Source organism: Syzygium oleosum, unplaced genomic scaffold (assembly GCF_021117445.2).
Source record: "Syzygium oleosum isolate NSW1041296 unplaced genomic scaffold, Sole_v2.1 Sole_v2.05, whole genome shotgun sequence".
Taxonomy (NCBI): domain Eukaryota; kingdom Viridiplantae; phylum Streptophyta; class Magnoliopsida; order Myrtales; family Myrtaceae; genus Syzygium; species Syzygium oleosum.
In genome coordinates, this window is record NW_026607489.1 from 1,340,423 (window position 1) to 1,360,703 (window position 20,281).

A 20,281-nucleotide genomic window follows, 5' to 3' on the forward strand; every position below is an offset into this window, starting at 1 on the left:
AATCTAATGAGTCCCCCACTTGGTGGGGCCCACCAAATTGGATTCACAGTTTTCTCATAGCAACCAAACCTCCGGTTTCCTTGAGAAAACTTGGGGTGGGGCTATGGCCAGAGACGCTATAGTTAAGAGACTCCAACCGGCTACTGTCCATTGAAGCTGACGATAGGCACTGATGTTTGAGAAGGCGCTTACCTAACTCCGTCGAATGAAATTTCGACGTGACATTGAAGCTTTCATTACCTGATTCATGTTTTGACACCTCAAGATCTCGTAGAGACCATCTCTTAGATAGTGTTAATTCGCAATCTTCCTCTAGATGGGTAGGCGAACCGTGAAAAGTCAATAGATCTGGTTAGCCAATGCCAGGCAACTAAACCCTGTTGCAATGGATGTCGGAATCGATCTCGAATGCAGTAAATGATCCCGGCGGGAATCGAGTTTATAGCGCTGATCTCTATCAGGGGAGTCGACTTTGAACTTGTCACTACATCAGCTCGAATTAGCCTGATTATAGCCTTAGTCGAGATCTTAGTATTGATTGATTTTTACTTCGGCCACATACCAAACTAGGGCTGAAACCTGTGCCGTGGTACTTGATAACGCAGATCCTATCCTGTCTCTCCTTTCGAAGGAAATCCTGTAACACTGAGCTCAAGACAATCTCTCCAGCTATCATTGACAAATGACACTAAGCAATTTTAGTTAAACCCTGCAAGCCAAGCATGCATAGAAGAAATCGGATGATATAAATATGACGATACTAATGGAACGCCAAGAAAATAATGAACAAGTGAGTCAATGAAGGCCGGTGCATAGCTTGCGGATGAGGGGTCAAGATCCAGAGCACCATGTCCTGGAGGTTACAGTTACAGATAATAGTCAGTGTTGCAAATAACTCAAAACCAGATTCATTTTGCAAGTCCTACTCATCTACAGCCACCAGAAACATCATTTAAAGATAGCTAGTTTAGATAAGTTTGCCAAGTTCCTTCAGGGAGATCGACCCAGGAGTTAGAATTATTGCTTTTCAGTGAACTCCAGAAGGATCTGCGCATTCCCCTTCGTTTGATTCGATTCGAATTCGACATTCTTGATCGAATATCTGACATATAAGTTCAGACTGAGGATTTGAGAATGAAATGCTCTGTCAATGTCATCATCCTGGCGGCTTGAATCGTGCGACTCTCAACATACTCGACAAAGAACTATAAAAAGGGCATTGCACTTGCACCTATATTGCTCAAGAATGACATCTCAGTTTGCACATCAGAACCCATAAATCAAACAGAAAAATCCACTATGCCTTTATCAAAAGATGGTGAAGCACACAAACCTCTCTTATTTGTATCCCCTTTCCCTTTCCAATTCCAAGTCCTAGTCCTTCTCTGCCATTTGCCCTGTCCAATCCTTTCCTTCTAAACAAGGAATCCATGTGACGGCCATGAAAACGGAAGAGAGCAGCTCAAAACTCACTATGCGAAGTGGCGGCAGGATCAGCAAGACACCCAGTTCTTATGCGTGCTGATCAGGGCCGACACGAGCCCCGCGCACGACACCAGAAGCGGGCCCGAGAGCCGCCCCTCCCCGTCCCTGATGTCGGCCAGGGCCATCAACCCATCGGCCAGGTCCTGGACCACGGACAGCTTCTTCATCAGCTTCTTCTCCCTCAGCTTCCTCAGCCTCAGCTCTTCCTCCTTGCAACCGATCCCCCTCGACGCCGCGATCTCGATGCTCGACTCGACGCACGCCTCGTCCTCCCGCAACCGCCTCAAATCCCTAATCTTCAGATTCACGCTCCCGACGTACCCGACGAACTCGGCCCACGCGCTGATCTTCGAGAGAACGGGCGAGTGGCGGCCGTCGATGAGGCCCGATTTCGCCAGCCAGACGAACTGCTCGACGAAGTAGTACAGCCCCTCGCCGCCGTAGGCGACGAGGGCGAGGAACAGGTCGTGGCCGGAGCCGAGGGGCGAGGCCCGGAGGGCGTTCACGTCCTGGACGAACTTGCCGAGCCGGAAGGCCTTGCGGCTGAGGCCGACGCTGGACTCGAAGCTCTTGAGGCGGCGGCGGAGGGGGAGGGCCGCCTCGGGGAGGAGGGAAGAGGAGAGGGCGATCTTCGCGGCGTACCTGGAGATCTTGAGGGCCTTGTCGACGCCGTCTCGCCTGGCGAGGTAGGCCTCGAGGTGGAGGAGGAAGTCCCGGTCTCGGGTTTTGCTGGCGGCCGTCGCGGCGGGGGCTTCGGTTGCGGTCGGCGAGGGGGCGGGCGGCGGCGGCGGCGGCGGCGCTCGAGAGATCGGCGGGTCCATGAGCTAGAGAGAGAGAGAGAAGGGAAGAGATCTGACCGTACCGGCGGAGAAAGAGACTGATATAACGGCGGCGCGTTAGGACTAATCTTCGCGGGAGACTCGATCCTCGAAACGACGCCACGCGCTTAGAAGTGGTGGGAACTGCACGCGCTCACGTGCGGAAGTGTTAATTATGGAATTAGAGAAATTAAAGCTATGTTTGTTTAATAAAAAATAAATGGTTTGAAAGAATTTTTTTTTTAAATGATTACTTGCTTAAAAAAATAAATGAATGAAATATATTTTCATCATCTGCGAAAATATTTAGATATAAATTATCGTCGATAAAGAAAACATTTTTCAATTGGCCAACTATTCCAAACGATTGTTTTTAGAAAAATGTTTTTCAAATAATTTATTTTTCGCGAAACAAACGGAGCCTGAGTACATTAACAATTGAGATTTGTTCGTCCTCCAACAATTTCCAAACCTATCTGAGTAACTCAAATTGAAATTCCGCCTCGAACCTAACTAGAGATTACAACTATGGTTAATCGGATTAAGTTTTTAAACCTTGTTCGCACGACTCGTATTTGATTGTGCTCCAACATAAGAGATTGCACTTAAAGGTGCATTCCTCGTCGAAAGAAATTATCTGTTTTTTTAAATATAATTATGTTGCATAAACATGACAATCGACAAGGCACGTATAATTAATTTATGACCAATGAAATTTACACTCGCGTAAACATCAAGGAATCATCGGAAATTTTCATTTGTTGGGAAAAAACCAAGTTGATTTCTATGTGGGTAGCTCAGGTTCGACTTGCTTGAATTTGAGCTAAGCTCCGACTCAAGTTACTCAATCATCTTATCGGGGTGAGCTCAACTCACCAATACTCGTCTCAACAAGCTATAGAGCGTAATCGAGTTACCGCTACTTTTTTCATAATTAGTTTACAGCAATTATAAAAAAATAAATACTCGAAAATTTTCTAAATCACGCGATAAACCCGCTGAATTGGAGCTTTTTGAGAGATCTCTAGTTTCTTTTTGTAAATTGATAGTAAACCAGCTGAGCTCGGGTATCTTAACTTTTTCATTCGACCAGAGCTCGAGCAGAAATTTCAATACTCGATCGAGCTCGAGCCGAGCCATGAGCATGGATATGCAAATCTGAGTCGAGTTCGAAATTGGCGCCGTATCAGATCCGGTCCGATTTTTAATTGGACACCCAATAAAACGGGTACGAAGTACGAAACTCTTGGGTACGACACTGACCAATGGCGTTCGAGCTTTTGGCAAATCGCAATCCGTTCGGGAGCCTAATCAGATGGGCGTCGCGTGGTGGACTCTCCCAATGGAAACGGCGTGCGATTGGACGCAAAGCAAGGCTCGCGCGGCCGTGGATAAAGCCGAAATGATTGGGTCGTGCCTACTGCCTTCCCTCTTCTCATTGTTATGTGTGTGCCCTTGCCTTTTTACAAAAAGAAGATAAAGAAAAAGGCTTGTCGCTACAGAATTGCATTCCGCAGCCAAAACTCGAGGAAAAATAATATAAATAGTCTTTAAATTTTAACTCGATATATATTGTGATTTTTGAACTTTGGTCTGATATATAATATGATCCATAAATTTTAATCCGATGTGCAATGTCATTCATGAACTTTGAATTTGTTCAATATAATCCTCAAATTTTTAGTACATGTTCAATTTAGTTAATAAACTATATGAAAATGTTCAAAATCGTCCTTCCATTTTCAAGTTCGGGGATGATATTGAATATTTTCATATGATTCAAGAACTAGATTGAAAATAAGCCAAAAGTTTAATAACTATATTGAACAAATTAAAAGTTTAGAGACCACATTATATACATAGATCATTTGTGTCATTATCCTAAAGCTAAAACACTATGTCCAAACGAGCATTAGAGGAGTTTGGGTTGTTCTTTGACAACATCTTTTGAGGATGACTATGTACAAAATTGGCATGCCCGCATATCTCTGCAATTAGACTCCATGACTTATAATTTGCTCGTCGCCAAGACAATAAGCGTTTGCCCGTGAGGACTATTTGATGCTTAAGTTAGTAGCTATCCATCTAGGGAGAGAAGATGAAGAGAGAGGATGCTCGTGAGTGTCACATGTCACGATATGCCCGCATTTTTAGGCATATTCATTTATTAGAAGTGGAAAAATTATACAAACAATTCTTGAACTTTGCACATTAACTATTAATTTGTTCAACGTGATCCCTGAACTTTGACCCAATGTGCAATGTGGTCCCTAAAGTTTGAATTTATTCAATGTTGTCCATGGACTTTAATTAAATATTTCAATTTAGTCCCTGAATTATATGAAAATGTCCAATGTGGTCCTTCTATTAATTCAAGTTTAGAGACTACACTGAATATTTTTATATAGTTCAGGAACTACATAGGACATGTACAAAAAATCCAAGGACTACATTGGATAAATTAAAAGTTCATGAACCACATTGAACATTATACTAAAGTTCATGGACTACATTCAGGGACCACATTGCACGTTGGATCAAAATTCATGAACTGTTTATATCATTATCCCATTAGAAGAAGTCTTTGTGCAATTTGGAAAACTCGCTAGATTAGGCTCTACCACATGATAACTCAATCACAATGTTCATAGATATTTTTCTTTTTTTAATTAAACTGTGTCCTTCAAATCACAAACTGAATCCTAAAATGATGGTAGTCGAAAGCCCAATCCTAAACTAATTTGGATGGATTGGAAAAATAAGCTTTCAATGTTTAACAAGTTCGTCTTAAACAAAGGCGAAATAGTAAACTAGAAGGACACCCAACCCGAAAAGATCCAAAATTTTCGGTTCGGGTATTTTTTACACCCTTACAAACCACTTGCGACAAATTTTGTTCAACGACTTGTATCAACAAACAACTTCTTGTTAAGTTGTCGAAGGTATGAAAAAAAGTCTTTATTTATGTTAGGTTCCTGAGCAAAATACAATATGTCATTGAATTTATTGTTGACATCATTGTCGACTAACTAAAAGGTAACAGGAAACTAGCGTACTTCATTCATTTACGCTCAAATGCAACCAGACAAGTATGATTCGTTTCCTGGTATTGTTAACGTAACGTAGTCTGTCTGATTATCGACAACTTGTCGTTTTACTCCTTGATAAGATGCCAAGGCAGTATGAATGCAAGTCATGGGAAAACAAAAAGAACATGTGAACAACCGATCAATATGTGGTATTGGATCGGGCATAAAAACCCTTGCCTACGTAACAATTCGGCCCGTTTCACGTGGGCCAAGCCCTCAAAAGGAGTACTCTGAGTAAAATGTGGTGACCATTTGAGGATAAACCTTACTTATGAATAATATCATAATGCCTCAGCAGGATATAGGACACATGGGTTGTCAGTTGTCACATACTCTCCACTTAAAAAATTGACACGTCAATGTTGGCCCATATCACCCAACGATACTTCCCTTATTTGACGTGTGGCCCAATCCATTCTTGCCTCCCCCGCCGTTCTAAAAGCTTTTCGGGAGTCCCACATTATTCGAACCCTCTCACCCTACGAATCACTCCTGCCTTCGTCTGATTAGGTTTAGACCCAATCCGTCACGAACAACACACCTTCCGGAGGTGGATGGGGTCCTCCTATGACCATCAACGTCTCGACCTATTCCAATGGGCCAAACTCTCAAAATAAGTTTTTCGAGTAGCCCCACGAGATTATGACTTCTTGAGGGTGGGTCTCTATGTGAATAACATCACGAGGTCCCATTTATCTAGTACGAGACTTCAGATGGCACAAACCGTGATTAAGATATTAAAAGTTCTCGTGTGCAATTTGGCATTTATTAATATTGAACATTAAAAAACTTTTTAAAACTCACAAGTACCGACATATACAGTCATGTAAAAAAAAATTTCATTATTTTCAAGGATTAGAGATATACGGTTTTTCTCGATTTCAAGTTCATTTGGGAAAGCAAAACGTAAAGAAAAATATTTTTATTTTTTATCAAATATCTTATATAAGAAAGTAATAGGATCGAAGAGGGCTTGGACAGGTTAGTGCTAAGAAGGAAACGACCTTCACTCGTTTACACTTCAGGCCTGATGGGCTTGGCGGAGCTATTCGCCTAACCTATGATCACTCGATTTCTAATCGAACGACTAGAAAAGATATTTGGTGCAAAAACTTGAAAAATGGCGCACTAAAAAGCTGAAATACACTTAAAGGATAAAAACAAAAATTAAAATTGATCTATAATCGATGGGTGATTGGCAATTGTTCCACTATTAAATTTAATTGTATGGTATGAGAAATGAGAGGCCGACGGTGCTGTCATTTTTCAATTTAGTGACTGTTCTTCTTCTTCTTTTTTTTTGGTCGAAAAACACGACGATATTATCGAAAGCTTAAGAGTTCTTAAACAAAATACCCAATGACAAGGTATCCAAACAATGTAAATCCGAAAGGAGTTCGGGGGGCCGGGCTACCCTCCTCTTGCACCTCTCATTTTTCAAGAGAAATTAGTTAACTCACTTTAACGATTCCATTTCTTAATTATTTATTTTTTCTTTGCCATGGTTGCTTCTTATCACAATATTCTCAATTATATTCATGCTTCTAATCGTAATTGGCGATTTCTTGTTCAAATCTCAAATATATGTAATGTATACGTCTATAGAGATAATTATAAAGGTTATTTATTATTTAAATAAAAATTCTATGATATTTTTAAATAATGATATTAAAAGTACATAAATTTTTTGTTAGAGCACGTTTTAATAACTAGGCTTATTCTCATGAATTTACGTACGCATATCAATTTTGAAAATTTAAGACATTTAATTGAATGAAAAAAATTGAGGTATCAAATTGCAAGAAAAAGGAAATATATATGTCATCGAGGTTCAGTCATTCCTAATTCTTTTAAGCATGTGTTTTTAGAATGTTTTATTTCTGCCAAGTCAAAATCAATCCTAAATGCGTGGTTTGTCACTTGGATAATGGATGGGACCACCGTCATGGTGGTCGTCCCCGATAGGTAGCCATCGCAACGGTGGTCGTCTCGTTGATAGATAGCCACCGCAAATGGTGGTTGTTGATAACAAGTAGCCAACGGAGGTCGCTAGTGCAGGTCGAGATCAAGATTGAGATATAGATCTCGATATGGTTCTCCCATGTTTATGTCATGGTTGTTCGTATAATTCCACATCAACTAAATGCATGGTCATAACGTGCCATACTTACATGCAATTCCCTCTGCCAAGCTTAAGATTTTGTTTAAAAATTTCAACATAGTATTAGAGCGCAGGTCAATAATTTAGATCCTAGCCGTCCAATTGTCTCACACACACGAAATAGGAATCACGTCCATTCACAAAAGTCGAGTTGAATCAAGCACGTGTGAGGGAGAGACTTACATGCAATGGGAGTGTTAGTATAATCCCATATTACTTAAATATATTATTATAATGTACCGTATATATATTTAAGCAATTCGAGATTATACTAACAGTTGCGGCCTAAGGTGATCATCCCAACAAAATGACCTCACCGTTATCTTAGACGGGCTCTATCGGAATTTCAAGCTATAGTTCCTGATAGCATTTATCTGGCTAGTAATAGCTTGATTGTTCGAGACTTTCTGAGCATCTGGCATAGTGCACACAAGTACGCGCTCTTCAGGATGGCCGCAAGAAAGGTGAAAATTGTAGGGTGCATATGGTAACATTTCTGTTCCTGGCAACAATTTATGTTCAGAAATAGTTTTCTCTATTTCTATTCATTGGACGAGTTTCTGAACAGAAGAAAGCGTATGGTAATTGCACAAAATTTCTATTCCCGGAATTAAAAAGAATAGAATGCGTTTGGTACGACCTTAAAAATTTCTATTCCTAATTTTTTTCATTTAATTATAAAGATGTCAATGGAAACTTAACAATTCATGTTTGGATAAAACAAAACTTTTGTAAGGACTTAATTGATCAAGATATTATGAGTGATTGGTTCCCGATCCGGTCCGGTCCAATGGAATTGGTAACTTTTTTTTTATGGCAAGGGCGCATAGAATTACTTGTAGAGAAACTTTATCTTTACCCGCAGCGTAATTGGACAATAAGATATCCGGATGAAGTAAGAGCTCCACCAAATCAATTTCAAAGCATCTAAAGTTCAATTTGTCCGTTTCCTCTAAACTCTCATCAGCATGAAGTAAGAGCTCCAAATCACTGGTTTCATCACAATAAACTCACAGCTTAATGTCATAGATCCCAAGTGTCAAAAGCTACCGTATAAGGAAAAATAAGGAGGTCGAATTATCAAATGGCACTACACTGTACAACCCTGCATTTGATCAGTATATATTCGCAACCCAACAGGAAATATACCAGATGAAACAGATTACTGCACAGTTGAAGACTCGTCATAGTACTTCACATTTTACAAATTTTTTTGAAAAAATGAACAAAAAAATATATGTAGTCGGTGTGATTCCATTTGGAACCGCCCGGACATCGGCTTCATTTTTAAAAACCGGGAACCGGACCCACACTCTCGGAAACCGGACCCAACCGACCGGTTCGGTCCTATTCAGGTGGTTCCCAGTTTAGACGGTCCGTTTTGCATGCCCTTACAAGATATTCTAAGATGGCATCAGAAAATCAAATGTACTAGTTAGTAAAAAATGGATGGTCGAAAATAGTAACAGAGAATTTCACTGGTTTATAACTCATAATATGATAAGGTTGACAATAGATCTTTAAACATTACAATAAACAAGTGCATAGACTTTTTGAGCTTTAGGGTGTAGGGTGTACGGTTTAAGGTGCAGGGTTTAAGGTCTACGGTTTAAGGTTTAGGATGTAGGGTTTAGGCTCAAGGATGTAGGGTGTGGGGTTTAGAATTTAATGTGTAGAATTTAGAGTTTAGGGTGTAGGGTGTAGGGTTTAGGTTATGCGGAGCTTGTTTCTCTAAATGACATTGTTTCTCTTTTTGTTTCCGAAAACAGAAAAGTTGATTTTTTTTACTTCTTATTTCTATTCCAAATCTATTCCCTAGCCACCAATTTGTTCCAGAAAATAGAAAAATTAACTGACGTATACAAACAGATTTCTGTTCTTTTTTTGTTCCGGAGAACAGAAGACCAGATAAATAGAAAATGTTACTAAACAAGCCCGTAACGACTGAGATTGTAAAATACGATCTTGAGCAGAAAAGACAATCACATATGTTATTTGATGGACAATTATTATTATAGAGGGACGTGTTTCTTAGAAATAAATGGATATTTAGTTCCATATAAATATCGAGGATGGGTAGAGGCCGAATTTGCATTGTTCAGTCATCAATATGAATTTGATGGCGCTCGTTTAATGAAAAAAGGAACCGGCATAAATATCGCATCTTAGGCTTCGTTTGTTTCGCGAATCATGAACGATTAAGAAAATATTTCCATAAAATGATCACTTCTGTAGCTTGAAATAACAAATCAAGGGAAAATATTTCCATTATTGACAATAATTTAATTTTTCCTAAAAATGATGGTTTGTATCGCTTTCAAAAATGAACGAAAGAGAAATATTTTCACCCCACAAAAATATTTAGATATAAATTGTTGTCAATAATTTTTCTAAAATTGATGGCTTGTCTCGCTTACAAAATGAACGAAAAGGAAATATTTTTACCATCCACAAAAAATGTTTAGATATAAATTGTCGTCGATAATGAAAAAAAAGATCCGTCGACTAATTATTATTTTTCAAACCATGCGTTTTTCGCAAAACAAATGGAACTTAAGACTTTTTTAATTTTATTTTGTGGGTAAGGGTATGGTATCTTGGATTGACTTTTGCACAATAAAGTAAATCTGCTATCTAGTTTAATCAAATTGCGGGCTACTAATATTCTATAATTGAGATTATAAAATTTGCAAGGAACGACACTCCCATAAGCCATATCCCCACTTTCAGAAGCGGTGCCCATCTCGCAGTACGAATTTTGAAACAACAAAAGGCTAACGACACGTTCAGGTTTAACAAATATTTCGAGAGCGCATAAAAATTAAAAATGGGAATGAAAACAATGCCCCGTTTTCATGGAAATAGTTTTTGTGAGCGAAGAAAAAGTTTCTCTAAGCCCACACGTAAAGAAGCTGATGGCCAAAACCAAGCCATGACAAGCTCATCAATCATAAAGACCGTGACAATACAATTGACCTAGACCCAACCGCGAAATGTCTGATAAACTCATTGATCCCGAGCTTCCAATTGGCAAAGCTTAAGTGAAGTACATAACACGTGGTGACGACGATCGATTGACTCAAGAATGCACGGAAGATGAAAAATTGAGTTACGAAGGATCGGTCGACCTAGGTTGACCTTTGCTGAGGAAATAGGAGCTGTCGCAAATCATCCTAGGGTAGAGCACAAAGTTAAGATGGCTAGAGATTCTTGCGAAGAAATATCAAAGCACATGACGGAATAAGCCCATTTAAAGACACAAGAAGAATCAAGGAAGAGGACATCTTTTCACAAGCAACCAAGACATATAAGAAATAAAGAAAAAAACAGCGCGATTGTGACTCTAAAAACATGAGACGTGGGGTATCGATTTAGAGTAGATTTGTCTAGGTTTGAATTAGAAATTCGAATTAGGCTCCGTTTATTTCGCAAGAATATATAATTTTGGAAAATATTTTCCTAAAAATATTACTTGTATTGCTTAAAAATATTAATCGATGAAATATATTTTCACAATCTACAATTTATGTCTAAATATTTTCGTGCTTGAACAATGAAAATATTTTTCCGTTCATTCACTTTTGTAAGTGAAACAAGCGCACGGAATCACTTTTGTAATTTTCTTGTTGTTTCCACTATATCGTTCGCGTATTAGTGTTTTTTTTGGTTCGCGCATTAGTGATTCCACTTTATGGGGACATATTTGTGTTTCATAAAAATTAGAAAAGGAGACTTTCGTGTTTGGAATGAAACATCGGAAACACAAAAAGTTCATCCTCAATATTTATTTGGACTTCAGTTTTGAAGATAATTTATCTTATTTTCGTTCGAAATTAGTCTTAATATATCGTTAAATGATGAGTAGTTTTCGCTTTTCATTTAAAATATAGGGTTAATATCCCGATAAATCTCAAATAGGTACACTTGTGACAAATTTATCCAAAACTAATTTTTCACAACGAAAAATCCCAAATTGATACATCAGTGACAATTATATCATATGTTAGTTTCCGTTAAATTTTACCGTCAAATTTATGAGTTGGATGATACGTTGCAGTTGACGAGTATACCAATTTAGGGTTTTACGTTCCGTCCGTCACATGTGTACCATTTTGTGATTTTTCGTGATATAAATCAAATTTAATAAAGGGTAAATTTGTTACAAATATACCAGGTTGGGATTTTTGGTGGTCAAATAATTAGTTTAGGGTAAATCTGTCATAGGTGTATCAGTTCGGAATTTTTTGTAGTCAAAAAATTAATTTTTGATAAATTTATCACAGATGTACAAATTTAGGATTTTTCATGATATTAACCTTAAAATATATATAAAAAATTAAAAATATATTTGCCTAGCCAAAAAATCATAAAATGGAGGCCCTCAAAAGTCCCCGATATCAGACGGGTCAAAACCTGCTATCGAATCCCTTTACCACCCCATGAGATATTCTTTAGGAAACATCCTAGAAAAGCGATTGGTTCTTTTGATTTTAAATCAATCTCGTTCCTATCATATGTTTCAAAAAGGAGTGCACCCCCCACCGTACTTGTCATTTACCCAAAAAGAGGCATTAACAACTTCTTTTTATCTTATTTGGAAATATGACCCGCTTCTTTATTGGGCGTTCGACATGCATTAGTCTCGTGTCGGCAAGATGGACGCTGCCATCTCGGTGATTGGTCGAGTAGTCCATAACTTAGCTTGCAAGCCGAATGTCACAAGTTTCGATCATCAGCCTATTATCGATTTTCATAAAACTTTGATTAGTCTACAAAGAAGGGGCTTAGATATAAGTATATCGTTCGTTTTGCTTGGTGGTGTGAGGGCGATGGGCTCGCCCAGCAGACAGTGAGGATAAATCCGCAGCATTGAATTAAGCACTCTCTTGTAGATAGTATGTAGCTCGCTAACACTGAACACCCTTTTATGGAATCAAGAAAAGTTAGATGCCCGCTGCACACAACCGTTCTGGGGAAATGAGCGAGCGAGCAATTGCTCGGAATTTCAATCCTCTGAAGCAATTCATATTTTTTACGTTTTTTTTCTTTTTTCAAATCTCGCGAATCTTATTTTTGAATATGAGTGGATGCTATAACTCCGTTTGTTTCGCAAAAAAAATGAACGATACGAAATAACATTTTCCACAAAATAATCGCTTATAACTCTTACAACGACGAACGAAATTCTTTTTAATCGTTTAATAAAATATTCGGAAATAAATTATTATTGATGATAAAAACACTTTTGTTGACTAATTATTTTAAGCGATACAAGCGATCATTTTGAGAAATATATATTTTTTAAATCATTTAATTTTTTTGCAAAAATAACAGCAACCTGAACATCTAAAAAAAAAATTTTTTTTTTTGAAACGTGCAAATTTCAGGCCAAGACATGATTCCTATGGAAAGAAAAAGTTAAATGGATCAGGTAGTACCCCACGCGCGCGCGCGCACACCAGGGTCAGCCTAGACTCGTTCCCAAGAGCGAAGTAAGAAAAACCCCCAAAAGACGACGCGCCACGTGTCCCCCCAATGCCTTTGGAAGATTCCTCGGGATTCGCAACCAACCGCGTCCCCCCCGCGGGCAATCGCGGCGTGCGCCCGGCACCACGGTGCGCTCGCGGCGTCGGACGGCCGAGATGGAGCGGCCGAGCTGGACCAATTGGGGAGCTCGCCGCGTAGTCGACCCTCACTGGCCAAAACGATGCCCCCCCGCCCCGCGAGCTCTCCTCTCCTCTTCGCGCCGCTGACGTCACTGACTGTGACGACGGTGGTGGGGACTGGGGAGGATTAGAGAGGGGGGGGAGTGGGAAGTTCGCTTAACTGTGGGCGGGGGTCAGCTCCCTTAACCACGGTCAAGCGGCGACCCTCCTCCCTCTGATCAAACCACTATAAAGTCACCACTGCCTTCTCCCTCTCTCGTCCTTGCGCGACAGAAGCGAACGAAGTGGTGGTGGTGTTGGTGGTTGTGACGACGACGGCGGCGACGGCGACTCGGTCCTTCTCCTTCTTCTCCGTCGTCGTCGCCTCCTTCTTCTTCTGTCTAGGTTAGAACTCCCCCTCTTCGATCGCTGCCGTTCCTTCGATTGCGATCGCAATTCGAATTCCCGCGAGCTCGCGTTTCGCTCGCTGGCCCTGTCGATTCCCCCCCCCCCCCCCCCCGATTTCGCGGCCTAATTCGGGGTGCGGTGATTTGGGGGAAGGGAACCGATCGATTGCTCTCTGCTTCGACGGAGGCCGGGGTGAATTTCGGCGAATTTCGCGCAGTCTCGTGTCAGTGGAGTGGAGGTTCTTGGGGTTGTGGTGGTGGTACCGGGTTTTTTTTTGTTTTTCGGTTTTTTTTTTTTTTGCGAAATCTGGAAATGTTGTCCGAGTGTGGCGATCGTCTGTCTGATAGAGGGTTTTCGAATCGAAGCGATGGCGATGAGGGTAGGATTTAGAAGGCGGGTACTTATGAACTTGGGTAATCTCCTAATTATGGAGTCTCGTGTCAAAAAAGGTTCTTGTGGTTGGGTTTTTTTTTTCTTGCTAAATGTGGAAATGTTGTCCCGGTGTGGCGATCGTCGGCTGAGAGGGTTTTCGAATTGATGGCTATGAGGGTAGAATTTAGAAGGTGGGTGTTGGGCTGATAGCTGTAGGACTGCTAGTATTATGCCGGATTAGGTACTTATGAGGGTCGCTGTTTCTTACTGCTTCAGATGAAGAGCGTGAGTTGAGCCATCAGGCGAGAAAATTCTTGGGGATCTTGGATATTTCTGTAATGGGTATTGGGGTTATGCTTTTCTTTTGATCAGCGTATTTTCTTTTTGTATTGATCGTGAGTGTTTTGCGGTTGAGCCCAACAAAGCGAGAAGATTCGCGTACCCGAGCCCACTTTGTGCGTGTAAAAGCTTGGCTCCTTGTTGTTATGAACGTTTTATGATTGCTGTGTTCGCGATGTTACGAACACGACAGATTGGTGAGGTTTGCTGGAATGTGATTATCTAAATGCTTGATTTCATGCTTATGTAACTTTTGTCTATCCATGCTGCGTCATCTGGGACCTTTAGTTTTGACCTGTAATTGTCCACTTCTTCGTTCCATCTGTTGAAATAACTTCTATGCAACTTACTTGAAATGGATGCAAGGAGAATTACATTTAGAGTTATGTGGATACAACTGAATGATAGGGATTTCTCAAAGGTGGTTATAACTATCAGAAAGTAACCAGATGTGCTTAGTCATCCCCATCGTACTTGTGAAGTTCCAATTGCAGCTTTTACTTTGCAAAATTTCAAGTATCCATGCTTTGCCTTGTTACACTACTTTGTCAATTAAATAATTTCCCCTAACCTTTTTTCTCCTGGGACATTGCCTTTACTTTTCTTCTGCTCTTTTCCAGATTGAAAATCATCTTGGTCGTGGGGCATTTTCTCAAGAGACAAAATTAAATTGAAGTCAAGATCATGTGTCCTCCGGCAGTTGAACCTTTGGCTGATATCAAATATGGTTGTTCTGATGAGGTGCTGTTCATGTTGTTGGAGTTGATTATATATGGACATTCACTTCCTGGGAACGTAATCACTGAATTAAATCCCTACTGCTATCGGCCTGAAAATTTACCAGGTAAGAGTTGTGTTTTTCCAAAGTGAAGGCTAATTTTGAGCACTTTTATTCCCTTATGCCGGCCTGCACTGTCGGACTCTTAAGCTGTTTGAGTAGATAGTCCTATGAATCCAGTGTATCAACAATATATCTTTGACCTTCTTGCTGGACCTGGTTGGGGGTCTACACCAAAGTATAGAAGGCTCAAAAGCCTCTGTATTCTCCATATGCCATGTTTCCCATATGCAACCACTAGGTTTAATTAGTACTTTTAAATGCTTGAGCAGCATGATGTCTAACTCCTATAGATAAGTAATATTCCTGCTTCATCATATCAAAATATTTCCAAGAGTAGGGAGACCCTGGGAGTAAAATTATTTCTTTGGTACAATGTCTGTTATGCTAAGGCTCAGCCCATATTTCCCCACGCTTGCCCTGAGCTTCTTACCTTTGGATGGCAATGCTCATCCATCTGGATGTCATGCGTATCTAAGGAGATTTAAATTGCATCTCCACTGTATGTTCACGCTTTCTAAGTAGTAACTTGTCAGGTAAACCTGTTTTCATAAATAGTGAGAGGCATGTTTCAAGTTATTACAAACATCTTAATAAACCAGTCTGACTTGGATGGAGTCCATAGCTAGTTGTGCCCTGATACAATTATAATCCTGCTTGAAGTAAAAGTTTTCAGATTTATAGTACCTCTTACAAGACAGAATGTCTCTATCCTACTTATTAGCATTACTGTGCTAGCTAAGCTGGATTCTATTGTTGTGATTTCTTGATTAATAATGCTAAAGCAAAAGGGAACATTAAAGCAAAGTAACATTTTATTATCATGAGAAAGAAGAGAATGTGTCACCCCATTAGGGGTTTGTATGTGGGCCTAGTCCACCCACAAAGTCTTGAAGCGCAATGAAATTATCTTACTTACCAAAAAGGGAAAAAAAAAAGAAACAAAGAAGAGAATGAAACATGACACGTGAAGTTGTAATTTGAGAAGACTTATTTTGCACATTTGTTCTTCGGCGTTTGTGTCTATTATGATGTGCTTGCGTTGGCCACTTTGTGCTTTGGGCAAGGAGCATGTGCCTTTTCCAAAGTCAGATTGAGCCAAGGAGATGCTCTCAATGGCATAGAATATGTATAACGGTTTTTACAGTTATACTTGTCTTATTATAGTACCTGCTGCTGATAGCAGTAGGGAAATTTAAATAGGTGGTGCAATGTTTCATAGAGACAAAATCGAGTAAAGTGAGAAATCATTTGCATCTCTAGAGGAACTGCACTGTTCGCTTCAAGCGGTTTCATTTGGATTGTGTTAAGAAAATTGTAGTTGATTTAGAAAATTGTTTGTCAGCCTATCAATGATATAAGAAGTGCTTGTCAGAATTGTACTTGACTCATGGAGATGATATATGCAGATGGTATGTGGTACTTGACATGTTCGGAGGACAGTAAAGTTACAGAGCATGGAATCTGGAAGCCCAAAGGGGATCCCCTTAGGGTACCTTTAAATTCCTCCATTAGCGGCTGGAAAACAACTCTCGAATTCTGTGAGCTACGCGCTTCGGAGTTTTCTAAAACCGATTGGATAATGCAGGAGTACAAAATAACAAGGAATGGGTCAAATTGTGAAACCAGGGCAAAGGTGACAAGATCGGTTGAGCTATAGGCTAAAATATCAACATGTTTATTTTGCTTTTATCATTTAGTCTGCTTCCTCCACTCTGAGTTCGGATGGGCAAAATGCAGGGAGCCAATTCACTTTGCAAAGTTTTCCGAGAACATGTATACCTAGTTGACCAGAATGCCCAAACATTTGATGGTTCTGACATTTCTAGACGAAGCAACAACCTGTCAACTGCTTCGCTTACCATTACCTCCAGGAGCAATACTGAAAAAGGATCCACAAGCAACCACCAGGTAAATTTTATTGTCCAATTTTAGCTCTTCTTGAATGCTTTTTGAGCTCTTCTGAACATCTTCGCATCTAGATATCTAACCTTGAACATATGTAGCCTCTTAGGTCGGATAATTCGCTGTCGATACGTTATGTTGGTATAGGTTTATATTAGAAAAGCGCTAAACCACTTAGATATCCATGTCTGGTTGTTGAAGTTTTTCTTCTTTCCATAAGAGTTACTTTTGATGAGTTTTATTCTTCAACTTTCCTGTGTTTATCATTATGCTCCCGATAGGGCTGACCTTGATCATTTCTGATGTCAGCACAACTATCGATGATGAAGTTATTAGCTATGAGTTACTGTTCCAAATATAATAGGGTTTTCCCTGTCCATCTATTTTATGAAGCACTAAGTGACAAACATTTTTCAATGTCCTGATGAATAAGTTACATTATGGTTTTCAATCATGTAAGATCAGCTAGTTTTGCTATTTTGAGAGTTTTCTTCACACAATTGGCTCTTGCATGCTATAGAAGTCCACCTAAATTGGGTTACTCTAAAGATCTTAAATGTCGGATGCTGAGTTTAGATGGTCTTGTGATAAGCTTTTGATACGTTGTAAACATGATAAGGATGCCAATTTTTTGTCTACTTCGTGAGAGATCCTCTTGCTCAATAGAATTTACATTTTCTCACATGACTAAAGAAACAAATTAGATTCTGTCTTCATATGATCTCCTTCTTTGTTGCTTGTATTCTATATCTGTTCTTTGGGGGAAGGGAGACGAACTACTTGCCAGGTGGTAAAATTCTCTTTGCACGAGTGGGTGAATAATAGATTTGGAAATTACAGGTCGTGGCAGCAGATGTTCCTCAGAACCATCCTATGGAAGATCTGCATGCAAATGTTGATGTCGTGGATGACTTCTTGGAGCTGCGGGATCTTGATATTCCTCAGTCACCTTGCTCTAGTTCAGACAATTCTAGTTGCATGACCATGTCATCAGATGCATGTTTTGATGCATTGGCCCTTTTGCAAGACATTGAGGCTGAACAGCTCCAAGAGGCGGAGCAGAAGGATGCGCATGCGAAGTTAAGTGTATCAACTGTTAAACCATCCAATGTGGTTACACATGAAGTGACTTCAGGTAAATTTTAGAAAAAAAAGTTCTAAGCAAATTAATTGCTTTTATTGACTTCTGATATTTTAGTTCCAACATTGTTGTGAGTAGCGATCATTGTTAAGTGTTCATTTGATCTCTAATTTCGTGAATAGCTTACTCTGCTTATGGGTGTAGATTGAATTAGCATACTTCTGCTATTTCATTGATTATCTTCCTTACAGCTCTTAGATGCCTGTAAGAACATCTCTTTTCCTTAGGGACAGAAGAATTGAATTTATATAATGTGATATTCTCACCTCCCGAGTCTTCTTTTCAACTTATGTTCCTAACTGATGCCCTGGATGTTGAAATACATACGGAAGAGTGTGCCTGCTTATTCTTGTCAGGGGCCTTCTTCTCCAAAGAGTCACTTGTGGGGAAGCGGGATCTCTCTATCAGGATTCTGGGGATACCAGGGAGAAGATATTGCATCCTATGATTCTTTCTAATACGAAAACAACAAATTGAAACTCTTAAATGAGCAGGTTTTGTTTGACCCTGAAAGAGAAGAACAGAGACTGTTTCCATTTTGAGGGAATTAGCCAGCTAACATAAACAGAGGACTGAATTTGTTGCTTTTTTTTCTTTGTTTAATTTATACACAACTCGAAGTGCAGAATCTAGAATTAGATCAGACAGGCAGCAAAGGATCATTAGCGCAAGTTAATTTATCATGATGAACGTAATATTCATCATTATGCTGGACAGATTTTCTGTGGCTTTGCCAGTGCTAATTTTATGTGGTAATTGGTCTCTGTAAGAGATTTTGAACAGTTGTGAAGTGAAGCAAAGCTACCTTGTCTCGCTGATGTAGATTATTTTCTTTGACTGCCAAAACTAATGCCGTATACATCTAGTACTTTTTGTGCATGGATGCCGTCGAAATTCTTAAAGAATTTCTTGCGGTCAGTGTAGACAGTAGTTATTTTTATTACTGAGATTAGAATGTTAGAAATTGCTCTTACTATTGTTTCGCTGATCTGAATCACGCATAGGCAACTAAATTGACATTTAATCATTTGCAGGATCATTTACTAGTCATGAACGGGAAGACATCCCCAAAACTGGTTCCTCTCTGCTCGATACAGCTTCAGCTATAAGAAGTAAAGCAGTGGATGGAAGGAATCCGAAGCATGTAGTTGGCGATGGGAAAAGCCAATCTGGTTGCGAAAATGTTGCATCCCGTGCATCAACAAGTGAAAATACTTCAGCCTCGGAAAGGAGGAGAAGGAAGTCTCAAAAGAAAACCAAGATGTTGAAGAAGTTGTGCTTCATACCATTTCAGTTCCTGTGCTGATCCTTAGCCCTTTAGAGTTTTCTTTTCCTGCCATTTAATCGTATATCCGAGAGCACAGCGCTCTCCATATGATTATGATTGGAGCGGAAGCAATATCCAGGGATAGGTATACAAAATGTTCTTTATGCTGATCTGAGATGTTCGATTGATTTGAGAGGTTAGGCTACATAGGGAAGAGGATACAACCTGATTGATGGCCACAAGGTTAGGGTACATAGGGAAGAGGATAGAGTCTGAGATGTAATGTATGTGTGAATGATGGAAATCAGTTATTTCCACTTACTTGTACTTAGTTTACCATTGTCAATTACAAATATTACTAGGATTGGTCTGTGTTTATTGTACTGAAAGGTCGTGTATTGAGGTCGAAAGGAAGTAGGAAACGTCAATTTGCAAAACATCATCGGCAATTTTTAACATGGTATCTTCTATTTTCTTGCGTAGATTATCGTATGATGCTGACTCAACTACGGTTGCGGGGTTTTTCTATGGTCCCTTGACATACATCGTTGTACCGAGTTCATTGTCGTGTTTTTCTTTTTTATATGTTTACTGGGCAAGCTCATTATTGTCTTTGATTCTTGAACAATAGTCACTGCCTTCAGTTCGTTCGTTTGATTACATCTTCTTCAAGGCAAGAAGACGTTCTTGTATAAGAATTCTTTCTACGGGGTTTGCGTACCAAAGATATTTAATTTAAATTTTTTGTAATTTACTAACGAAAATTAAATTGATGGAGGGCTTTGGTTGGAGCAGTGAAGGACAAGACTTCTG

The 20,281-nt window shown here is 39.7% G+C and overlaps 2 protein-coding genes across 4 annotated transcripts; one reads left to right on the forward strand and one right to left on the reverse strand.

Annotated features, from left to right (window-relative positions):
* Positions 1 to 563: 563 nt before the first annotated feature.
* On the reverse strand, positions 564 to 2,336 carry LOC115680798 (peroxisomal membrane protein 11A-like). The gene has a single exon (XM_030604634.2). The coding sequence runs from the start codon at positions 2,304 to 2,306 to the stop codon at positions 1,494 to 1,496; it is 813 nt and encodes a 270-aa protein (XP_030460494.1). The 5' UTR covers positions 2,307 to 2,336; the 3' UTR covers positions 564 to 1,493.
* An 11,739-nt stretch (positions 2,337 to 14,075) lies between these two features.
* LOC115680820 (NAC domain-containing protein 76-like) lies at positions 14,076 to 19,941 on the forward strand. 3 transcript variants are annotated; one of them, XM_030604659.2, is made up of 6 exons: positions 14,076 to 14,514; positions 14,938 to 15,161; positions 16,565 to 16,791; positions 16,896 to 17,066; positions 17,901 to 18,195; positions 19,236 to 19,941. In XM_030604659.2, exons 2-6 carry the CDS (start codon positions 15,002 to 15,004, stop codon positions 19,505 to 19,507), a joined length of 1,125 nt encoding a protein of 374 aa, XP_030460519.1. In that variant the 5' UTR covers positions 14,076 to 14,514; positions 14,938 to 15,001; the 3' UTR covers positions 19,508 to 19,941. The 3 variants fall into 3 exon arrangements, with proteins under 3 accessions (XP_030460519.1, XP_056167738.1, XP_030460518.1); XM_056311763.1 differs by having other exon boundaries at positions 14,076 to 14,433; XM_030604658.2 differs by having other exon boundaries at positions 14,076 to 15,161.
* The last annotated feature ends 340 nt before the right edge of the window (positions 19,942 to 20,281 follow it).